At 40.0% G+C, this 23,372-nt stretch overlaps 1 protein-coding gene across 2 annotated transcripts in view; it reads left to right on the top strand.

The window, feature by feature from the left end:
• Positions 1-23,372, top strand: part of rasef (RAS and EF-hand domain containing) — a 76,190-nt gene that overhangs the window by 3,767 nt on the left and 49,051 nt on the right. For both annotated transcript variants that reach the window (XM_078567604.1, XM_078567616.1), the window contains exons 2-5: positions 10,683-10,829; positions 15,969-16,059; positions 18,643-18,738; positions 21,721-21,798. In XM_078567604.1, coding sequence (XP_078423730.1) covers positions 10,683-10,829; positions 15,969-16,059; positions 18,643-18,738; positions 21,721-21,798 — 412 coding nt within the window. The remainder of the gene's footprint in view (positions 1-10,682; positions 10,830-15,968; positions 16,060-18,642; positions 18,739-21,720; positions 21,799-23,372) is intronic.

Here is a 23,372-nt window from a genome sequence, read left to right as displayed (position 1 = left end):
TAAAATGGATGGCGGGGGAATGGAGAAATGCATATAGTTTAAGGGGATAGATTTAATGTACCACATGTTTTGTATATAAACTGAGTGCACCAATGATTAGGTTTCTGTTAGCAATGTGTAAAAAGAAAGATATTTGGGTACTTTCAGCAAATAGCCAATAATTTCTATAGTTTAAGCTGACCTTCCAGAAGATTGGGGAACTCCTGTGGAAATTCTGCCCCTAGGTGTCTGAGTGCTTTCTGTAGGTAAACATTTATTAAATGCTATGCTATATTAAAATTACTTGACTTGCATGTTACCTTTTACTCCCTGCCAAGAACCACTCAAGGTTAGGTAACGATAAAAAATTTTCCATGATTTTTTTCAGTATTTTGTTACCTATTAATCAAATGTCTGCTGGAGGTGTGCATTTTTGCCTTCTGACTTTTGCGACTGGTTCATCACTATCATCTGAAATAAAGCTGCTTTCATACTTCACAAATAACCTATACTGCTAGTTAATCCTTAGATATGTGAACATTTTCATTCAGAAATCTGAGTTGTTGAAATATTACCGCTGGCTGACAAACTTTCAAAGTAAGGTTCAGAGACTGGTTTGGATATCCTCAATGACAAAGTACTCCAAAGAAAGAGTGATCATTTTGGTGGTGTCAGACTGTCAACTACTTTTGGGAGAGAATTTTACCCCCATTGTGGGGTGGGGGGGAGCGCAGACCTGATTGGGTCTGTGCCATTTTATGTGGGTGGGCCAATTAAGGCCTGCCCAGCATGACGTGCACCCGGAAGCCCTGTGCGGGCGGGGGTGGGGGTTCCCTGAGTTGGGAGTGTGCTCTTTCGTGCATGCGCGTGAAAGAGTGCAAAAATCTCCCTGAGGCACAGAGAGTGCCTCAGGGAGATAAGTTTTTTCTTTCTTTCTTTATTAAAATTTTTAAGACATGTCCCCTCATGTGACAATGTCACATGAGCTGGGACATGTCAATGAACTTTAATGGGAAACATTTATTAAATTAATAAAGCCTTCATGAGACCTCATCCCGCCCGTGGATGAGGTTCCATGAAAAATATGAAGGCCGCCTGGACGCTTCGCCTGCCTGCCAACCTTAGGTTGGATGGGCAGTTTTCTCAATACGGTTAATTAGTTAATTAATGGCCTTAACAAGCCTTTGACAGTTCGGCCCACTGAACTGAAAATCTAAGAGACGCGCGGTGAAGTTGGGACGCATGCCCAATGTCACCCCGCGTCAATTTACGCCTCGGCAAGCAGGCCCTGACCCTGCTTACTGAGCTGAAGATTCACCCTTGATGTTCACTAGTGACCTCTTGCTTCAGTTGAATTGTATATGTAGGTGCGTGTGTGGAAAAGAGAACTTCAGTTACATCAGTGGACAGTTAGAATTTACTCCTGTGTTGCCCCCTATTGGCAGTTAGAAGGTCCCTACAGCATAAAGCTTCCCTTCACTGCCATTGATAGTGCAATGTGAATGCCTGGTGCAGGCCTTAGCGAATCAATTGGCACAGCTCCAATATGTCATCCTTTCTGATCCTAAACCATTACACACAGTTTCTCAATTGCCTTTGATTAAACTGTATTTTAGAGTAGTTTGTTTAGTTAAGGTTGTGTTCCCGTGCCAGCCAGTGATTTAAAGCTGGCTTGCCCTGCAGCAGTCTCACTCCAGCATGATATAACTGGCAATGATGTCTGCACAAATTCCACAGAATGGGGTAGAGTTGCATGAAGGTTATGTTGTTGGAATATGAGTTCAAATCCCAGTATGGCAACTGGGGAATTTAAATTCAGTTAATAAAATAAATCTGGAATAAAAGAAACTAGTATCAATAATGGTAATCGTGAAACTACCAGATTTAGTAAAAGCCCATTGGGTTTGTTAATGTCGTTTAGGAAGGAAATCTGCTGTCTTTACCAACATGCCCTCTAATTTCTTTTATGAGGTGTGCAGGTGATTTATTTAAGTGCGCAGCTGACTTCTGGGTGGGGATTTATGCGGCGCTGCGCAGCTTACAGGGAGCTTTGGTCCTCACTGGGTCCAGCCTGTATGTGACTCCAGACCCACAGCAATGTGTGATTCTCAACTGCCTTCTGAAATGGCCTAGCAAGCCATCCAGTTGTATTCAAGAAGGTGCCTCACCATCACCTTCTCAAGGGCAATTGGGAATGGGCAATAAATGGGTTCACCAGTCACACTGACATCCGGTAAATGAATCAAAGATAATAGAATCCATTGCACAATTTGTTTGTGGCAGTGCTATCCTAACACATGCAACACTTGCACTCCATTCTTACAGCTAACCTGACAAGGGAATTAACACACTTTTCCTAAATATACCCACAAAGGAAACCTGTTCATATCTCTTAACTGTTCAACAAGCTGTTCACAGCCATTTTAAGAAATTTCCCTATACTCAATACATCCGTTTAAAACAGAAACTAGTTGAATAATGTAAGATAATTGTATCATTGATTTTCCATTTCACATAGTCACATATACTCTTCTTCGTTAAACTTTACATAAAGGAAGTGTTGAAGGATGTTTCCCTGGGTTTGCGCCCAAGCCCACCAGATCAAATGGGTGCAATAGACATTGGAAAACTGGGTGGATCTAATTGCACACCTCTAAAATAATAATTTCAATCTTACTTCCGCTTAAATTAAAGGAAGATGTAATCTCCTGTACAACCCAACTCACAAAATTTCCAGATATTTGTTGAGTCCAGGTAATCTAGTGTACTTGGGCATACAAGTACCTCTATAGGACAGTATTTGAAAATACAAGACTTTACTGAAAGCAATTGTTTGCAAACCTGTTAAAACTCATAAAAGCTCTACTGCACAGAGTTAACTAATGATGATGAACAGTAAGCTTTGACGACATTGCCTCACAGAGCACCCATTCATTGTGGTGTCATATTTTTGAATCCTGTGAATTTACTAACGGGTTGTATTGTTCAAAACTCACTGCCGTGTGAGCTTTACTATCATATGTTTTTTAAAGAGTTCTCAAAATTTGCACTCGCATATGTATTTTGTGAAGCCATTCATTGTACATTGCTTGAAGGAAGAGCAATTTGAGGAATCCTAGTTTCTTTCCATGATTATGTTCGTGAGTCAAGGTTATTTTGTTTCGAGTTCTGGGGATCAGTTAACCTGGGATGGGTGGGGTTGAGTGATCATGTCTGTTGGGGCTGTTGTCCTTCATGGCCAGTAATCTCTGTGCTGGGGTCATTTTTGTTCTGAATGAGCCTCCATTTAGTGGTGATTACCATGAAGTTAAAGATAGAAAATGTCCACCAGCTGTTTAATTTGATTAATGGGTGTTAAAGTAAAGAAATAATAATGGAAAGAACCTTATGGTTGCCAAACAGGAAACTATATCTGAAAGTGACCTGACTGACCTCCAATCTTGAGTGGCTCCAGGTGGGAAATGACAATAGCATACAAGTCAGTAAGTCTGTGCATAGCAATGGAGTTAACAGATTTTCCTACAAAAAAAAGCACCGAGGCATACTCAGTGGAAAGAACCACCATAGCTTCTATGCACATGGGCTAAATCTTCATCTTTAGTGCTCCTGGCACAAACATTAGCTTGAGCGCAGAACAGGATTAGGCAAGGGAGTGATTTTTCAAATTGCCTGTAAACTGTAATTGTGTCACTTCCTACTACAGCCTAAGGGGAACTTGTGGATTTGTTAGAAAATTACATTTTATACTTGACTAATTGTAATTGTTCAAAATGATGAAGTGGGGGCAGGAGAATTACTTGTGCACTAGCAGAAGATTTACAACTATTGTTTGACTGATTCTTGGAATTTTCTTATGGACATTGTCTTTTTTCTTTGAAGAGTCTAGAGACTAATGACCCATTCCCAAAGGCCGTTGGGAACTCAGGGGAAATGCTGATTCCTCAGAAATTGCCATTGCAGATTAGTAATCCACTGTTAAATCTTGTTGGATGATTTTGGTTTTGTAAATTTGTGTACTACTTCAAGGCGCAATGCAAAACTGTTTTATTTTACTTTCAACAACAACAATTTATATTTATACAGTGCCTTTAACTTCATGAAACATCCCAAGGTGCTTCACAGGGATATTATAAAATAAAATATGATACTGAGCCACATAAGGAGACATTGGGTCAGATCATCAAAAGTTTGGTTGAAGAGATGGGTTTTAAGAAGTACCTTAAAGAAGGGAAGTGAGGTAGAGGTGTAGGGTGGGTATTCCAGAGCTTGGAGCCTAGACAACTAAAGACAGAGCCAAAATTGGTGAAGTGATTAAAATCACGAATGCTTAAGAGGCCAGAATTAGAGAAGCAGTGATATCTTGGAGGATTGTGGTGGGGCAGGAGGAGATTCCAGAGATGAGAAAGAGTGAGGTCAAGGAGCAATTTGAAAACAAGGATGAGAATTTTAAGATCTAGATGTTGCTTTACTGGGAGCCATTGTAAGTCAATGAGCACTGGGGTGATAGGTGAATGGGATTGGTGTGATTTAAGACACAGGTAGCAGACTGTCGGATGACCTCAAGTTTACAGAGGGTAGATTGTGGGTGACCAACCAGGAGTGTGTTGGAAATGTCAAGTCCAGAGGTAACAAAGATATGAATGGGAATTACAGCAGTAGATGAGCTGAGACAGGGGTGAAGTCAGACCATGTTACAGAGGTGGAAATAGGTGGTCTTAGTGATGGTATAAATATGAGGTCAGAAACTCAACTTGGGTCAAATATGACAACAAGGTTATGAACAGACTGGTTTAATCTCAGACTGTTGCCAGAGAGAGGAATGGAGTTGGTAGCGAGGGAACAGAATTTGGAGTGGGGACTGAAAACATTGGCTTCAGTCTTCCTAATATTTAATTGGAGGAAATTTCTGCTCATCCAGTACTGGAAGTTAGATAAGCAGTCTGGTAATTTAGCAACAGTGGAGGAATCACAAGAGGTAAGAGTGAGATAGAGTTGTGTGTTATTCGTGTACATGTGAAAACTAATGCTGTGCCTTCGGATGATTTGGCTGAGGGGCAGTATGTAAATGAGAAATAGGAGGTGGCCAAGGATAGACCCTTGGGGGACGCCAAAGGTAATGATGTAGGAGCAAGAAGAGAAACCATTGCAAGTGAAACGCAGATTATGATCAGATTGATAAGAATGGAAACAGATGAGAGCAGTCTCACCGAGCTGAACGACAGGTGGTGCAGAGGCATTGAGGAGGATGGTGTGGTTAACTGTGTCAAAGGCTGTAGAGAGGTCAAGAAAGGTGAGGATGTACATTTGTTACAGTTACATAGGATATCATTTTTGTGACTTTGATAAGAGCTATTTTGGTGTTGTGGTAGGGGTGGAAACCTAATTGGGGGTTTCAAACATGGAGTTCTGGGCAAGATACGAACAGATCTGAAATGGTCCACTTTTAAGGACTTCTTGCATTTTAGTCATAGGAAGAACTATGATTCTTTACTTATTGTTGCACACCATTTTTCAACAGAGAAACTATCTTGTGAGTTCTGATTAAGGAGCCCTGGAAACAGTGAAATTTTAAACAAAACTCTAGCTCTAGTCTGGATCTTAATATATGAAAATGCATTTTAAAATGTTTAGCATTGCAGATGAAAAAAAAGACTGAGCTTTTTGTATGATTACTGATGAAGATCTTCAGTCTGTCAAAATTGTACATATTTACTTTTCCGTGCATCTATTTGATATGTTGCACTGTAGTTATTATTTCACCCACAATGAGTAATAGCTGGAAATCACTATACCCTCAAAAAAGGGACTTTCACTGTTCAAAGCTGTGAAAATCCTGCTCATTATTAGCACTTCTATTATCCCTTTATTTTTCTAAAGTTTCAAACTATTTCACTAAATCTCCATTTATGAATTATATTTTACACATTTCTTTACTCCTAACTGTTTAGTACTGGGATACAAATTATATCTGGTAGCCTCCACTTAAAGACTGGTACTTTTAAATGAAGAGTGTTGTTGATGGTAAGTTTATTGGGTGGGGGGGACATTCTAATAATTGACTACATTCTCTCTAATACAAAACACCCATGCCTGGAAATTCCTTGGAGCTTCTGCTGATTGTTTGCAGTAACTTTAGAAGATCAGTGAAAATGGTAGAGGAATGGTTAAAGTGGCCATTTTTCTCAGGCTTTCCTGAAGTTCCAGGAGAATATCAGGGAGAACTTCCATGGAAATTCTTTCCCTAATCCCTCCCAACTCTTCAATTCCCACTGCATCAAGGACCCACCCCTTTGTCAGTACTGAAAACGGCCAGATTCCATGCCTTCTCAGCCTAAGTAGTAAATGTATTGTGCTAGATCCAGAGCTTACATGAATGATTGCTTAAAGTAAGTGCAAGGTGTAACATTATGCTCATTAGAGTTGGGCATTAAAATATTGTGGCCAGAATTTTCGGCGCCCCCACTCGCTGAGGCGTAAAATGATTCAGGCTAACGTCGGGCATGCATCCCGATGTCACCGCACATCATTTAGATTTTCAGTTCGGCGGGCACGCAGCCAAGTTGGCTGCGCGCCCGCTGAACTGTCAAAGGCCTATTAAGGGCATTTAAATATCAATTAAAGTTATTAACTGAGCTGCCCGCCCAATCTTAAGGTTGGTGGGCAGGCAATGAGCCCAGGCGGCCTTCGCATTTTTCATGGAACCTCATTCACGGGCGGGATGAGGTTTCATGAAGGGTTTATAAATTAAATGTTCCTTGACATGTCCCAGCTCATGTGACACTGTCACATGAGGGGACATGTCTTAAAATATTTTCTTTATTAAATATTGTTAAACCTTAAACTAATCTCCCTGAGGCACAGAAGTGCCTCGGAGATTTATGCGCTTTTCGCGCGCATGTGTGTAAGAGCACAGGCCCTGACTTGGAATCCCCGACCCCACCCCCTGCCCCAGCACAGTGCTTCGAGGCGCACGTCAAGCTGGACAGGCCTTAATGGGCCTGCCCACGTAAAATGGTGGCAGGGAGCCGATCGGGTTCACGCCCGCCCCTGCACAACACCACCACCTCCCCCACCCCCGAAATTCTCCCCTGTAAATAGTAAGATTAAGAGTTTGTGTCTGGATTTGGATTTAGTTCAAATTATGTACTCTGCTATTTTATATTTTTCACTGAAATAATCAGACTTACAGCTGCTTCTGAATTGGTATTAGAAGTAAAATCTTCACTAACTTGCAACAATACCCACTGTAAAAAGTGACCAACATTTTTCAGAACTACTGAAAATAAGGCTTGTTATCATGGTGTCTTTTGCTGTTTGGATGGTCATACTTAATTTAGCTTCCAACAAGAGGAATTTTTTCTTATGTAGAACTATCCAGCTGTTTCTTACTGATTGTTTCAATCAGAATTCTGACTCCATGGTTCTGGACCATGAAATACACACAAGGATGATGGGAATAATCTCTGATTGTATGATATATAGTGGTTGAGGACAAGGATGCTCCCCTTTTGTCTACAGGGAAACAGTCACTGCATTGAAAAACCTATTACACAAGTAATGATGGAAGTATTTAATTTACTAAATATTAACTTGACATTGATATTTCAGACTTTTTAAAAAGAAAAACTAGTGTTACAATAACGTGGCATCAGAATACCATGTTGCACAAGAATTCACAGATACAGAACTAAATTTCATAAAAATTCAAAAAATGGAATAAAGGGTGTTTGCATCCATACATGTTGCTTTACTGATAAACACACATTTCTGTGCTGTTTTTATAGTCTGCCAAAAGCATAGCAATGTAGAGTGTGAATGTCGGTACTGCGATCTGTTGTTACCACAACTATTGAGGATAAATTGTCCTGAATATTTTGTTAATTTTCTACTTTTTGTTGGAAAGATTTTCATCAGTAAGCCCTTCAAAAATCAGTTATAGACATTATAATTAACTTCAACAGCGCATCCTGTGGAGGAGCAAGGGTGTCACTGACAACAAATTCTTGATTTCCTCATTTAACTGTGCATATGTCTATGCCAGAAGTGGCTGTTCATTTCACACAATAATGATGCAAACACTGATAGTTTTGCCATCATTACATCTGCAAAATCTGGACAGAATGACCTCAAAGCGTCACTGAGGCTGACTGTTAGGGTTCCAATTTAACATTAAATGAAATATAGTAAGAATCCCAAAAATGATTCAGCATCAAAATTGGCATTAATTCAGTTCCTTCACACTATCAGACCCAGTAACTCATCCAGTATTCTGAAGATGTCTGAAATGGAAAGAACAAAACTAAATTGGTATCCTCACAGATGGAAATTTTAGAAACCACTTGATTTGAAATGAGCTTCCACTTTTTATGCTGTTACTTGCTGTAGAAACTCGCCTTCTTGAATGAGTTATAATTGGGTTTTTAAACCATGTACTAAGTTATAATTATTGCTGAACAACTTCTCTGGCCCTAAACTACTGAATCTGTATTTACGGAATGTAAATTCTTTTCATTATAAAAATTCAATAGATATTGTAAACAATTTATTGTTTTCAATTTGTTTATGATATTCAGCTTCTACCTTAATCCTATGTGTAAGTTCCAATCTTTAGTCAGCCTGTAAAATTATTAAAAAATATGAAGGATAATCTGCATTTTTTACTTTCTGGTTTTCTGTCTGTGAGAATTCATCAATGTGATTGGCTGCTTATCCTGTATGATGGCATTACTCCTGGATGCTGGAGCTCCCCTGTTGCTGATGGTGGAATGAAATTAATGTTAGGAAGGGGTGAAATCAGAGGTGAACCACAGTGATAACTAGATTTTTGTGGCCAACTATCTTCACAGTCAGCGGCAAGCACTGTCAATTGGCCGCTGACTGAATTCACCAGAATCCAGGACCTTTGTTATCTCTCTCTGTTTAAGTTTTAAAAAAAGTATTGCAAACATCTACAGAGTGGATAGAACAAAACCAGGTGAATGTTTCCATGTATCTGTTTTCAGCAGGTACTGGAATTTAGCCGTACAGGTCTCTGGTTGTTCTAGGCTAATTGATCTCAAAGAGGTACCACAATTGATCTCAGTTTCCTTAGGCTAGAGTGCAGAGAGTCAGCCAGAATCCACTTTCTGTTTGTCAGTTTGATTAGCTGTTCCAATTAGGTGTTGATCCAAACTAGGGCTTTTAATATTTGCATATGAAATGTTACCCTTGCTGGAAAATATGTGTGTGAATTCGATGAGGGCAGATTCAGCTTATTATGACACCCTATGGCAGATGGCTTGCAGACACACATCTGAAAAAAATAACAGCTTGATCAAAGTACAAGAGAGCCACAACTGCACAGGAAACCACATTGCTGCATAGATCGTTGCATTTAAGAGAAGAAGGGGGAAAATCTGGAGGCATCAAAAAAAACTTAAAAACATTTCTATAAACCCATTTCAGGTTTGTAAAAAGCTCTTGTCCTTTGAAGATGAAATAAGGAATTCAATCAAAGTGAGTTCAATCATTCATCACATGAGGCAGTACATCTAACTTTCATTTTAGGCACATCTTTCGTGGTGACAATTGATAACTAAAATCGACTAAACCTTCACAAAGCAATGGCAGACTAACATTAAAGTTGGAATAAATCTCATTGTTTTCAACAGCCTCAAATTCATTGCATTGCCTTTTAAATGAGATTTTTAAGGTAAATTTTGTGAAGCTCTATTCCAGTATAAACCCTTGTTTGTAGGGAGCACAGATTGGAGAATTAGGTGTTGGGTGTTTGGGTACTTTTATATGCAATGCTACCGATATTTTGGTGATTCATTTTTAAGACAGGACCATCTGGATTGCTGCATATTGATCATACTAATCGTTGCTCCCAATTCTAAAATATGTGGTCTTGTCAAGCGAGTCTCCATTACAAAGTTTACCCTCAAGTTTTTGGACGAGGCATATCAAAGAATCATTGATTTGTGGAAAAATAGCTAATAACTAAGGAACGTAATATCCATTTTCACTGTAAGCTCTCCAAGCTGAGCTCTGAATTGGTACAGCTGTTAAACAGATCTCCAAAGGGGTCGACTAGAAGCTGGGTCCAATATATCTCCCTTGTAAATTGTCAGTGAATACCTGGCTTGAATTTCCTGCCAACTGCCACACCCGTCCACCCTCTACCAATGTGATCTTTTCTTTTCACTACCTTTTTCCCTATCAGAATATATGCTACTGGAAGATTCAAGAATTCTGCTGTGTAGAATATTCAAACAGAATTGTAAACACAGAGCTATCCAGCATCACAGATCAGTCCTGCTAGTCTGTATTTACATTTCCATGGTAGAGCCTGATAACAATGCCAGGTCGTGGAACTTGATCCGATGGAAAGCAGTTTGGATTGAAATACACTTGTTCTTTTTAACACCTTTTCCGTCTTATTAATTGTTAATGTATAACATGATTTCATTTGCTAAGTTTAAAGTTTGTGTCAAAGCATGGGTGTTAGGTGCTCAGCATGATTCCTCCAAATGTTGGACATAAAGCAGAAATTCCTTAGGAGATTCATACATAGCAATGCATAAAGGGATCCCAAATGCTGCTGAAATATCTGAAATGTGCAGGGCCAGAATGCAGATTACTGTGACTAGATTACCACCTGACAGTATTTAGGTGATGCTGATTATTACGCCTCATCTTTCATTTATTGTGTTACCAAACAGACCTGCACAGGTTGCTGCCCTTTACCAGAACCTGAAAACAGCAGAACCCAGGCTGATTCGTCAATATGAATCTGTGGTCACGAATTTTATTCACGATATTACATTGCAGAATGCAGAGTTGGAAAAACTAGCCCAAACTGTGAAAAGGTAAGAATCATCTATTATTGATTTAATGGGGCAGATTTTCCTCTATTGTGAATGGACCTAAGTGGGAGGTGCATCTAGAGGAAAGGCAGACTGGAAGAATTGCAAGTCTAATGGAGCTTTCCTGATTTTCAACCTATTCATTTGAATAGTTGGAAAATTGGGCAGAATCCATTATGGGCACCTAATTCTTGATATTTTTTTCCCTGTGTGTGTTCTACCTATACAATTATTTATGCCCAAGAACAAAAGAAGAAAATCTGACCCAATTTGTTGCAGAATGAGTAAATAAACCTGTCTTCCAGAGCTTGCAGCATTGGCTCCAGAGACCCAAAGGATCTCTGCTAGTTGTCATTCTCTTTTATTTGCAACCCTTTGACAAGATCATGATCAGCTGTGGAGTCAGTTTCCATGTTTATGCTGATGATAACAAGCTCTAAAATTCCTGCTGCACTCATGATTTTCCCCATCACTGCCTCTCCCGCCACCCCACCTCCCTCCCACCTCCCAACTACGTATGTACTGAGATCCAGTCTTAAAGGAGCCTCAACTTCCTTAAGAAAAACATTCGAAAGACCAAAGCCATCATCTCAGGCTTCCACCATAACCTCCATACTCTTAGCATTGATTTCATCCCCATCTCTGGTCACTGTCTCAGGCTGAAGCACACCCACCTGCCACCCACATGCCTGATTAAATGCTACCCCCCTTCAAACTCAACAGGGTGAGGGCATTAAATTCCACCCAACTATTCCAATGTTTCCTGGCCATTCTCCCATATTCCACCCATCTCAAACTTCAGTCACCTGACCCCAGATTGAAACTTCCTTCCTAAAGCCTTTTATGTCTCCATCTCCCTAAAACCTACCTCTTCAACCAAGTTTTTGGTTATCTATGCCCTAACATCTCTTTGATTTAGATGCTTAGCAAATGTCTATTTTTCTCCTCTTAGTGCGTTTCTTGAGAGCCTTTACCTTTTGTTCAACAGTAAAAGCGCTAAAGCGCTGTACAAATGCAAGTTGCTATTGTGACCAATATGGATTGACTGGGCCTCAGTTTAATGCCTTAGCTGAATATAAGAAATAGGAGCAGGAGTAGGCAATTCGGCCCCTCAAGCCTGCCCTGCCATTCAATAAGATCATGGCTGATCTGCCCCGAGCCTCAACTCCTCTTTTGTGCCAGCTCCTCATAGCTCTCAACTCCCCGATTATTTCAAAAATCAGTCTACCTCCTCTTTAAATACTTTCAGTGATCTCGCCTCCACAACCTTCTGGGGTAGAGAATTCCAGATGTTCACTACCCTCTGAGAGAAGAAATTCCTTCGCATCTCAGTTTTAAATGAGTGTCCCCTTATTCTGTAACTATGTCCCCTAGTTCAAGATTGCCCCACTAGTGGAAACATCTTCTTAACATCTACCCTGTCAAGCCTTCTCAGAATCTTGTACATTTCAATAAGACCACCCCTCATTCTTCTAAACTCTAATGAATAAAGGCCTAACCTGTTTAGCCATTCTTGATAAGTCAACCCCTTCATCCCAGGAATCAGCCTAATGAACCCCTTTTGAACAGCCTCCAATGCCAGTATATCCTTTCTTAAATACGGGGACCAAAACTATGCACAGTACTCCAGGTGCGGCCTCACCAACACCCTGTGCAGTTGTAACAAGACTTCCCTATTTTAAACTCCAACCCCCTGGCAATACAGGCCAAAATTCCATTTGCCTTCTTAATTACTTGCCACACCTGCATGCTAACTTTTTGTGTTTCATGCCCAAGAACACCACATGCACAAAGTAAGCATCATTGATAATGCAGCATCTCCCATCATTACTGCGTTGGACTAAACTGCCAGATTATGTGCTTAAGCCCCTGTAGTGTATCTATAATCCTTATATCTATAATCTTCTGATTTAGAGGCAAGCGTTCTATCCGGGAGTTAAACTGGCAGTCTTACTAGGAAATTGTGCTCAAAAGGAGCATGGATCAGCGAATTGGTGCTCCAGTATTTTGGCTCTGCCCCTGATCTGTTGAATAATGGCTCTCTGCTAGTGGTGTAGGATCAGTGAATATATCCATTAGTTCATTTTAAAAATGTTTATCATTTCTCCAATCTCCAAGCACATGCAATTTACCCAGCTAAGTTGTTGGTTTGGCAACTTGTCTCAGGCTACTTCCAGTCTTGCTTTGGAACTGCTGCTAAGGGATGCCCAGGAAAGGTGATTTGCCATCTATTTTCACACTCTAGTTCTGGGATAGCACCTGCCTTTGGCTAATTTTTTCTTACCATGAAATGGCTGAGAGATAGAATACCATTTGCAAGGTGTCTCAAATACAAACTCACATCCACCTATTTCATGGTGCAATGCATTGGAATTTGCCACCCTCAGGTACAGTATTTCAATTTAAAAGAAAACTAACAAATGACCTGTTAATATATTTTTGTTTGGATTACACAACTCTTCTAGTTATGAAATAAAGAAGCAGTATAATCATCAAGTCTCTGAATGTCTGACAGCATGAAATGTCTCCATTAAAATCACATCTTGTCATAAACCACACTTCGTTGTATCACCTGTTTTGTTGTGTCCCATTTTATAAATGGAATGCATTATTAAATGTAATTTTTCCCCTGTGCATAACACACATGATGTCACATCACAGCAAATGTTATGGTGTGTTAAGAAAAGCTATTAATGATCGCACTGTATATCCTGTATGTCTTGTGTGTCCGAATTGAAATGATAGTGTTCTGAAAATATTATGCAGGCCTCTTCATTCATTGGAATTTGATCATGCCAGTTTTTGTGTCTATTATATTCAACCTAGTCTACCAAACAGAAGGAGCCTTTGTGTTTGAGCTGCTTTAAATGCCATCAACGTCATTGATATTGATCTTTTTTTTAGAAATAACTGTCTGTTCTGGAAGTTTTCAACCTCTATAGTATATGTAATAACAGAGCAATTGATGTCAAATGCCTGCTTTTAACAAAATTGGATAATTTGATTCCACAATTTGGTGACATCATATTAATGCAAGCTCCTTTTTCTCCAGTCAACAAATCTGAGCAGTTTTTTTACCAACTTGTTTTCAAAATGCATTAACAAGCTTCTCATCACTAATTAGCAAATGAGCCATCCGCTGACACTTGATTGCATTATTTGATGAACTAGTCAGTGAAAAATAGCTGCTACATACTGGCTGTTTTGATATGGTTGGGATTGATGAAGATTAACAATACATTTTGAAATTTGTGAATGAATGAGCATATAGCAGTCCATGCACAAAAAACACAAATATCCATCATGTTAAGAGGTGTGAGTAGTTGCTCTTCACATCAAGACAGCATTTGACTGAAGATGGCACCAAAGAGCCTGGCGAAAGTGAGGTCATTTCGAGTCTCAGGCAAAAACCCTCTTAAGGGTTGGAATTATTCCTGACACAAGAAGGTGCATGATTGCCAGAAGCTAATTTCTACAGCCAAGGACTTTTGCCCCAAGACATGCCTCAGGACAAAATTCATGGCCCAACTATCTTTAATTCCGAAGAAGAGTCATATTGGATTTGAAATGTTAACTCTGTTTCTCTCTCCACAGATGCTGCCAGACCTGCTGAGTTTTTCCAGCTCTTCTGTTTTTATTTCAGATCTTCATCACCTGTAGTATTTGCTTTTATTTCAACATCTAGGCTACAAACAAGTAGCCTGTTTCCAACCATGTCGCAGCATTGAAACGGCATTTCCAAAATCATAAATAATACCTTGTTTGACTGTGACCATGGTGCATTTTCAATCCTTGTCCTTAACAGCATCTCTGACATGGTAAATCAAACTATCCTCTGATGCCTCTTCTCCATTGTCCAGTCAATGTGACTGCTCTTGTTTGGTTCCAGACATAGCCAGAGTATCTCCAGCAATTGCTACTCCTCCCAGCCCTGGACTATTACCTCTGAAATCCTGCAAGATCTATCCTTGTCCCTTTCCTCATCCTCATCGAAATGCTGCCTCATGATAATTACCCATATAATTTATGTAGTGTTCCATATATACTTTCCAACACCCAGTTCTACCTCTCCACCACACCTCCCTCAACTGCTTCGCTGCCTCTGTGTTGTCAGACTGATTTTGCAACCTGTAGTCTTGCAGCAGTTTTCTCCGGTTAAATATTGGGAAGACCAAAGTCATAACCTTTCTCCCCTGTTTCAACGTCCATATGCTTGCCATTGATTCCATCCCCCTCCCAGCCACAGTCTTGGGTTGAATCAAAATGCTTGCAACATTTGTGTTTTATATGACCCTGGACTCAGCTTCTAACCTTATGTCCTCTCTATCACATGACTGCCTCTTCCATTTCCAAAGCTTTGCCAGCTTCTGCCTTTTCCTTGGCTCACATATTGCTGAAACCATCATTGAAGCCACTGTTACTTCTAGTCTTAACTATACCAATATTCTGACTGATTTCTCATCCTTCACACACCTATAAAGTTCAACACACCCAAAGTGTGGGATAGGAACTGTTGCCCATGTCAGGTCCTACACTGTCCCACACACCAATTTTGCAGTCCTTGTTGAACTATAGTGACTACCAGTCTCCCTACACCTCCAATTTTAAATTCTCATCCTTGTGTTTAAATCCATTTATGGCCTCATATCTGTGACTTCCTTCAACCTACAGCGGCTCAGCACTCTGCATTCCGCCAACTCTGTTCACTTGGGCACCCTGGCTCCCATTACTACATCATTGATGGTCATCTAAATCCCTCTGCTTATCTGCCTCTTTCACCTCCATTATAACCCTCATTAAAACTCATCTTTTTGATCAGGCTTTTCATCACCCATCTTAAAAATGTCTCTCTTTGGATTAGCATCCATTTTTACTGTGATTGTTGTAATGGAGTAATGTCACCAATGCCAACCATTTTTCAAATAGGCAACCCTTGATTTCAGCTTAACAAGTTAAAGCTAAGCCAAATTGCCTTGTAATTCATTGTAACTGTTGTACTGTGGATATCTAAGTAGAAGAGCAAATAAATGGAATAGGGTTTTTCTCATTTGCTGCATTGTTGTAATCTCTAGACTCAGATGAAGGAGGTGAAGCAGATTGTACAGTGCAGGGCTCTTTTATATTGCTACTTGTTTGTTTCAGGGCACAGGATGAGGCTGCACAGCAAGTGAGTGAGCTAGAGGAGGATGTTGATCAGCGAATAAAGATTGCGGTTCTGAATTGCCAAAAGGAGGTGAGATTGTATAGAGAATTCCACCTTTTTTCAAGTAATAGTTTTGTGTTTGTTGTTCAAAACTCCAAACTCCTTATTCTAAAAAGCAGAATGAGAAATATAGCTGTTAACATAGAGAAAATTATTCCACAATGTTATCTATCAACTAAATATTAATTGCAATCATGTCAAGGGCAACTTTCAACTTCACCTGGTGGTTACTTGGTGGAGTGAATTGCTTCCCCATTGTAGAACCTGCCTGATTTTCATTCCATTGTAATCAGTCTGTTTTATGGGGTTACTGCCCAGATGGTGAAATTGAAAATAACACCTTTGCTTTGTAAATAGGTTCCTGATTTTATTACATTTGGTTCGAGTAACAATTGTTTGCCACTGAGTTTTAATTCATACTGCAATGCACTCAAACCATGAAATTACAACATGAGATTTAAAATAAAGTAAGGGAGAGAGAAATTTCAGATAACGTTCATGTATTTTATCCCATGGTGGAATCTCAGAGCTAAATTCTTTACTGTGTTTAGATGTACTGTACCTCATTTAGAAGTTATTGATGTTGACACTTGGGAGCCTGAAATGGAAGATTGTTCCATTCCTGATTGCCAACTTCCTTCACCTTTTAATGAGCCTGAAATTCAGCACAGAACACTTACAGCAGCCTTTTCAAAAACAACACTGTATCCTATAGTTTGCATTGCATCAGATATTGCTTTTCCACTGCATGAGCATGTCTAGAAGGAAAGTACAGTATTTCACACCTGACTTTGACATCCTTTGTGCTATAATTTTCAACAGCAAACAGTGCTGCAAGTAACGCAGAGCTGATAACATTAAGCATCAAGTACATTGTTAAATATTTATTTTCTTATTTATGACCTTCACCTGTAGTTGTTACCTCAAGCCCATGCCTGTGTCCTGGCCCCATTCCATATTACTAGATCCAGCAAGCACACAGATCACCCTTTCACTCTATTACCCATATGAATTATGAGTTATCCATTGAAATATGCATGTATCTTGCCATAGTCCCAAAGGACCATAGGCACCTGAGAGAGATATTTTGGTTACTTGTAGCTTGAGGGGTGCCACTCCACAAGCGTGGGTGCGAGGTGAGGAGGCCGGTATGGAGATTGAACCCATGCTGTTAGCATCATTCTGCATCACAACCAATAAAATATAGAATCCTAATTTCTAAATAAACTCTGTTTTCCTATAAAACAGATACCTTTTGCTTTGGTTGGGAGGCTGACTGTAACTCAGAACAATAGTCCACTTTACAATTCAGAACTTAAAATATATTTCATGGAGGTGCACTGAGCATTATATTTATGTTGATCAGCTTTTGAGTTCAAAATAACTTTTAAGGTTTTTCACTGCATTAAGCAGGGGAAATGTTGCAATGTGTCACTGGACCATCACAATATAAACACTACTTAAATAAGGGCAATATTTGTATAGTTTTCAGGCTAGTAAGCCAAATACAATTAAGTTGCTTCTAAATAACGTGTGACATGTAAGGGAGCATACATGTGGTTTTAACCTGGGACAAATGTCTCTGTATATTTAAAAAACAACGTGCTTAACCTCAGATTTTAGGCTCAAATCCAGTGGGTCAGAAATACTGGCAGCTCAGTGTAATTGTTACATATTTTTTGAGATCTGAAGGTATGAATTGCTTCACATTTGTAATGGAACAGTCATGTTGCTGTGGCAACAAATTAGTTATGGAACCATTCCAAAGCATATCATTACCTCGGAGTTGGGTGGCACAGCATGTCAGCATGTGACCTTTTCACTTCTGACTCCTGCATTTAAATCAAGTCCGGTCTGATGAAATGAAAGCCTCTTTCTGGCTGTAAGGGTGTTCTGTGAATTGAGTTTAAGCAATCTCAAACCAATTAGTATGTGTGTGCAGACTTAGAGAATGAAACTTACATATTTATACTAATTAGGCAAGCTTATAATGAAGATTTAAAAAAAAAACTGACACTAAATAAATTTTGTTTTCACTGAGCAGGCGGATATTAAGTACAGAACTGTTTTGTGGAGGCTATCTTTCAAAGAGAAATGGTACCACACAAATAACTCGCATTTAATCTAAGCAGATCACAAGGATCTGGCCTACGTTTGAGAATCCTGAGGGAACCTAGGGAAGAAATAGCAGAAGTGCTGACTATAATTGGTGAGGACCTGCTGCAGTGTCTTTGACAGTGCTGCCAAGAGTTAGGGATATGCTTCAGTAATGCTCAGGAGCAGGGACCGAATGTAAGTCCTTAAATTGTGGTGCTGGAGAGTTAGGACTTGCTTTAAGGCCTCTGACATTGTTGCTCACGGGTGGCCTCATCATCTTGCCATTTGAGATATAGTTAATACTTAATCCCTTCTTTGTGGAAAAAGCACCAGGTTCATTGCAGAAGTACAAATTAGGTGGCGGTGTTGATTGTTCCACTGATTATGTAGAACTGGATAACACTAACTCAGAAATTTACACGGCTGCTATGTAGTTTGAATAGACAATATTTCTGTTATGTAATGTGAGATATGTTGTTTTGACATAGTTCAACTCATTTGACTTTATGATTTTAGGAACAAAGAAAAGCTGAGTTTGCTCTCAGTAACCTAAAGCATCAATATGACGTTAACGTAAATGAACTCCAGAAAACAGTTACAAAACTGAGAAAGGTAAGGGTTGTCTGTAAGATGATTTTAAAATAATGATCGCGAGTGCAGTCTGAAGTGAGTTTTGATTTATTTTGTTTGGAATTGACATTAGCTTAAAAAGTCATTTACCAAAGTGAACTTTTCGAAAGGTCATTTGCAAAAGCCAGGTGCCTTTTTAGGAGCAAGGGCCCGCATTTTCATGCCTCCCTCCATGTCAGAAGGAGACAGAAGGGCTTTAAAAATGACAAGCGGGTCTTGATTCCGGGATTCCTGCCCTCATTCCTGTTTCTGGCAATTATTGTCAACGCAGGATAAAGTTGTGTGTAGTGAACGCACGTGTTGTACTCTCAACTTTGCCGGGTCCTTTGTGGGGCTGGATGTTTCAGAACCCCAGCATTTTTGATGGAGTTGGGCCAGCTTTTGCAGGACAAGGTTAATGGCTCCTCAGAGGGTTGTGGACCTTGGGGGTACCCTAATTTGGAGTCGGAAACCTTTTGACAGGTAAGTTTAAGAGAAGTTTAGGTGGTGTTTGATAATGTTTTTTGCATATTTAAGTATGTTTTTAGGGTTTTTGTATGGCTTTATAATGTTTTTTAATGCAGTGATTGATCAGAGCATTGTCCTTAAAATTAAATTGATCAACATTATGTAAGTGTTTACATGAATTCTGCATCATTGGGAATCAGATAATAAGTCTGTAGAAGACCCTATGGTTAGATTTTTCCATTTATTTGAAGTCCAGTCTGCTGACACTTGAAAACAAAATCAGCAGATGCCTGACTTTTTGATTAACAGTCCATCTGTTGAACTTTTGAAAAATAACTGACTACATGCTAGCCATCTATTCAGTCAACTTCAAAGGGTCTTTGTATTCAATCTAAGAATTTGTTGACAAAGCTGAGCCCATTATGAATGCTTGGCTGAGTTTCTAAAAGCCACTAATGGCTTGGGATCAACGGGGGATTGTTTACACAGCTATTAAGGGGATATTGAGCCTTGTTTGATTGACAGTTTTGAGCTTTATATATCTTTGAAGTAATTTTTGAAAAGCTATTTGTTTATTTTTTTTAAAAAAGGACCGGTTAATAGGACTGAAGTTTTTCTTTCAGTAGGATTAACGATTTTTTACAACAACTTTATGAGCTTGTAAGAGGATCATTTTTCTCCAAGCGCTTTTCAAAGACTTTGCAGTTTTATATGGCTCATGAGTTGTCTACATAGTAGCTACTGGTTGAGTGGCTATGGAGGATACATGGGGGGGTGGGGGGGTCATGGGGTATGGGAAGGGCATGGTGATATGAGGGGCATGGAGAGGGCATGGGAGATATGAGGGGGCATGGGGAGAAAAGTGATGCATGGCGGATCTGGAGAGAGCATGTGGTGAGGGCTAGGTACAATGTCTCAGCGAATGCCAGTCTCACCATCCGTCTGTTTCCGTTCCCGCCTTTCCTGTAGTTGGCCTGACTCCAGCCTGACCCCGTCTCCCCAGGACAAAAATGCAGTGGGAGGGGACCTCCAAAGTGGAGACAGAATCATGAAATTAGGAAATTTCCCAAATCCTGATTCCTGTTTCCTTGATGAAAATCTGGGCCAAGAAGTGGATGTTGAGTTCATGGTGTCATTTGAGTTTGAATAGGCCATAAATTAACATTGACATTAAATAGAGGCTTTGACTTCATAAAAAGTCTGATATTATGGGATATAAAGTTGGAGAGGAAGCTTGATGATATCTTCTATTTTCAAAGCTCCTAATACTGTGCGTGCTTGTGACCCGATATACCCCGTGACAGCTTCCATCTCTTTTGGGTGGGACAGGAAATCCTCATGTGCGGATTCAAGTATGTATCCTACATTCAGTTCTCAGATGCAAAGGGGTGGAGACACATGGAGCTGGATTTTGGAAGCTCAACAGAGGTGGGCGGGCCTGGAATTTCCCAGCATCAGCTGGTTTGCAGGAATGTTCTGTCTTAGGGCAATGATTAAGAAGGCAGGTCGGGCGGGATGATGGCTACCCATCCGCAAGTGGTGGGTACTTGTTAACATAATTAAAAGGTCAATCAGAAGCTGATGGGATTCCACTCTGCCTGCTGGCTCCCCGCGGCATGCGAGCCCAATAGATACCTGGAGGGTCAATTGTGGTCTCACTCCACAATGGTAGTCTGGAAGCTATAGCAATTTCTTTTTAAATAACTTGTAAAAAGTGTTTGAGGCACCCTCTCCCTCCTTTACCTGCATTGGTAGGCTGCTGCTTTGTCAGTACTGAAGGGCCTCCTAGCACCTAGAGTCTGCCTGCCATCCTTAATTAACGGTGAACGCTTCCTCTGGCCATTAATTGGCCTTTCATTTAAAAATCGCAGTGTGTTTGTCACTCTGATGCCATATGGGGTTGGGACTCAGAAATTATCCCAACATCAGGATCATGACCCAAAATGAAAATCCGGCCTTTCTGTCTTTTGTGTTCTCCTGGGACTTCCCCAGAGTTGGGGAGTGGAGTGCCTGGACCTACATATTGATGATAATGGAAATTAAAGTCAATAGTTTGAACGACAGACAGACGATCGACAACGTCAGTTTTACATCCTCTTACATGTTGAAAATATTCCTCCTTCTGGGTGCTGTTTTTGAACTATAGCAAGTGGCCCTGGAGTTGGTAGCCCCCACCAGCCTGCAGCTGCTCCAACTTTGACGGCAGGCTCCTGCCAGAGAGCCAGGCTGTACTGGGGCCACATTGGGCATATGCCACTGACAGGGTCCCCAGATCCAGGCAGGTTCAGGTAAACTGCCACACACTCGCGTACCCTGCATTTAACTAGCATCCTGACCCAGGAGAAGGAAGAAGAGTGTAGGCATGGACTTTGGGTAAAGTCTTAAATTTTTCATGCAGCTTTGGTGAATGTTTAAAGTCTGTCTTGTGAATCATTGTGAAAGTTGTAAAGAAATTGTCTTTCTGATTTACTTTCATTCGTCATGAAATACTAAAAACACATTATTTTCCTCTTGCAGTTAGAAGAACAATACAGATCGTTTAGCCCAAAGGAGGAGAGCATTGCATTGAAAAGAAAAATAAATGATTTTACTTTGGTAAGAAAGCATGTTTCTGCACAGGTTCTGATGCTGGGACCTTACTGAGTCTCTTGAAAATGCAGACAGCGCTCAACAAGTAGAGGTCAATCCAGTTTTATAATACAGGCTAATCCTAACAGCATTCTGAATAAAATTTCAGGGCACAACTCTTGTGTGTTTTCCCAGAAACTTTCTGGTACATTAATCAAACTCTTTAGGGATAACTGTACCTAGCCTAACCTGTCTAGTGAGAAGTTGATGAGATGGGATTGGCTACCTATTTTACACTTTGTCCAATTTTATTTTCTGTGGAAGTCAGTGGAAGGTAAACTTGGGTGGGCGTATAAAGGTGGCTCAATCAATCCTACTGTTTCCTGGAATGCAAATTATGTTAACACTGCTCTCTTGGTTATTGTACAGTAGTAGATTCATAAGAAAACAAGTTTCTTTACATTCATTACAAAGCCATAGAGGTTACAAAGTATAATATTTGCATCACTTGGATTGTGGCAATACAATTTTCAACTTTGTGAATATGGAAAATCCTAAATCTTTCAGATACATGATCGTATGGCAAGTGATTTATTATCATTAATTTACTGTCTCTGGTATTTTTCTTCAAGATTATATATACTGGGATAGTAAATCATATGACACAAAATGAGTGTGGAACTTTGAGTTTTGTTGAGGGCTGTCACGGTGCATCAGATCTCTTGTCCCAGTCATACAGTTGCTTCTTTTAAGTGTGGAGACTCATGGGTTGCAGGATTTTTTCATCTATTTATTTGAATTTGTTGTGCAATGTTCTGTGCCAGCAGTGTTCAATCACAAAAGGAACCCTGTGTGTAAATTACAGTTGTCCACATTTGAAGGCAGCTGTTCAAAAATCAGCCATCTTTGCATCGTGCACAAATGAATGTTTGAGGATTTCTGAGAAAAAGCTTATTTTAATCACTTCCTCCAGTTACTGGATGACTTTATCCAGTTAATAACTGAATGTGAGAATGTCCCAGGTACATTCCCAATTACTGCTGAGTTAGCAGTGGACATACTAAAATTAGCCTCCGCTTCCCTCCCCTAATTGCTATCCTGCAACCTCTAAGTGTGCATATATGGATGTTGGGTGAGAAAAAAATCAAACTTAACTGTGGTTCTCCCATGGTTGCATAGCCTGCAACTTTCTGTCAAGGTTTATAGTGAATCACCACCTTATTGAATTTCTGTGCAACTGTACCCCAGGAAGGAGAGAGCGTCGTAAGGAATGTATGGAAGGGGAAAAAATTGGCAAAATAGAACTGTGTCTTTACATTTATAATCTCTTCTTTCTCTCACTATGTACTGTCTGTGGCCACAAAGATGATTTGGTAGCTTGTTCCCAGGTCTGCACAGAGATCTTCTTCTTCACTTCTCCTTCTATTTTTTTCTTTAAACCTACATTGGCGCTGACGTGGCTAGCATTTTTTGCCCATCCCTAATCATCCTTGAACTGAGTGGCTTGCTAGGCCATTGCAAAGGGTACTTAAGAGTCAATCACATTGCTGAGAATCTAGAGTCACATGTAGGCCAGACTGGCTAAGGGTGGCAGATTTCCT

This window comes from Cetorhinus maximus, chromosome 2 (genome assembly GCF_964194155.1).
Source record: "Cetorhinus maximus chromosome 2, sCetMax3.hap1.1, whole genome shotgun sequence".
Lineage (NCBI taxonomy): Eukaryota > Metazoa > Chordata > Chondrichthyes > Lamniformes > Cetorhinidae > Cetorhinus > Cetorhinus maximus.
This window is presented reverse-complemented; position numbering and strand designations above follow the sequence as displayed.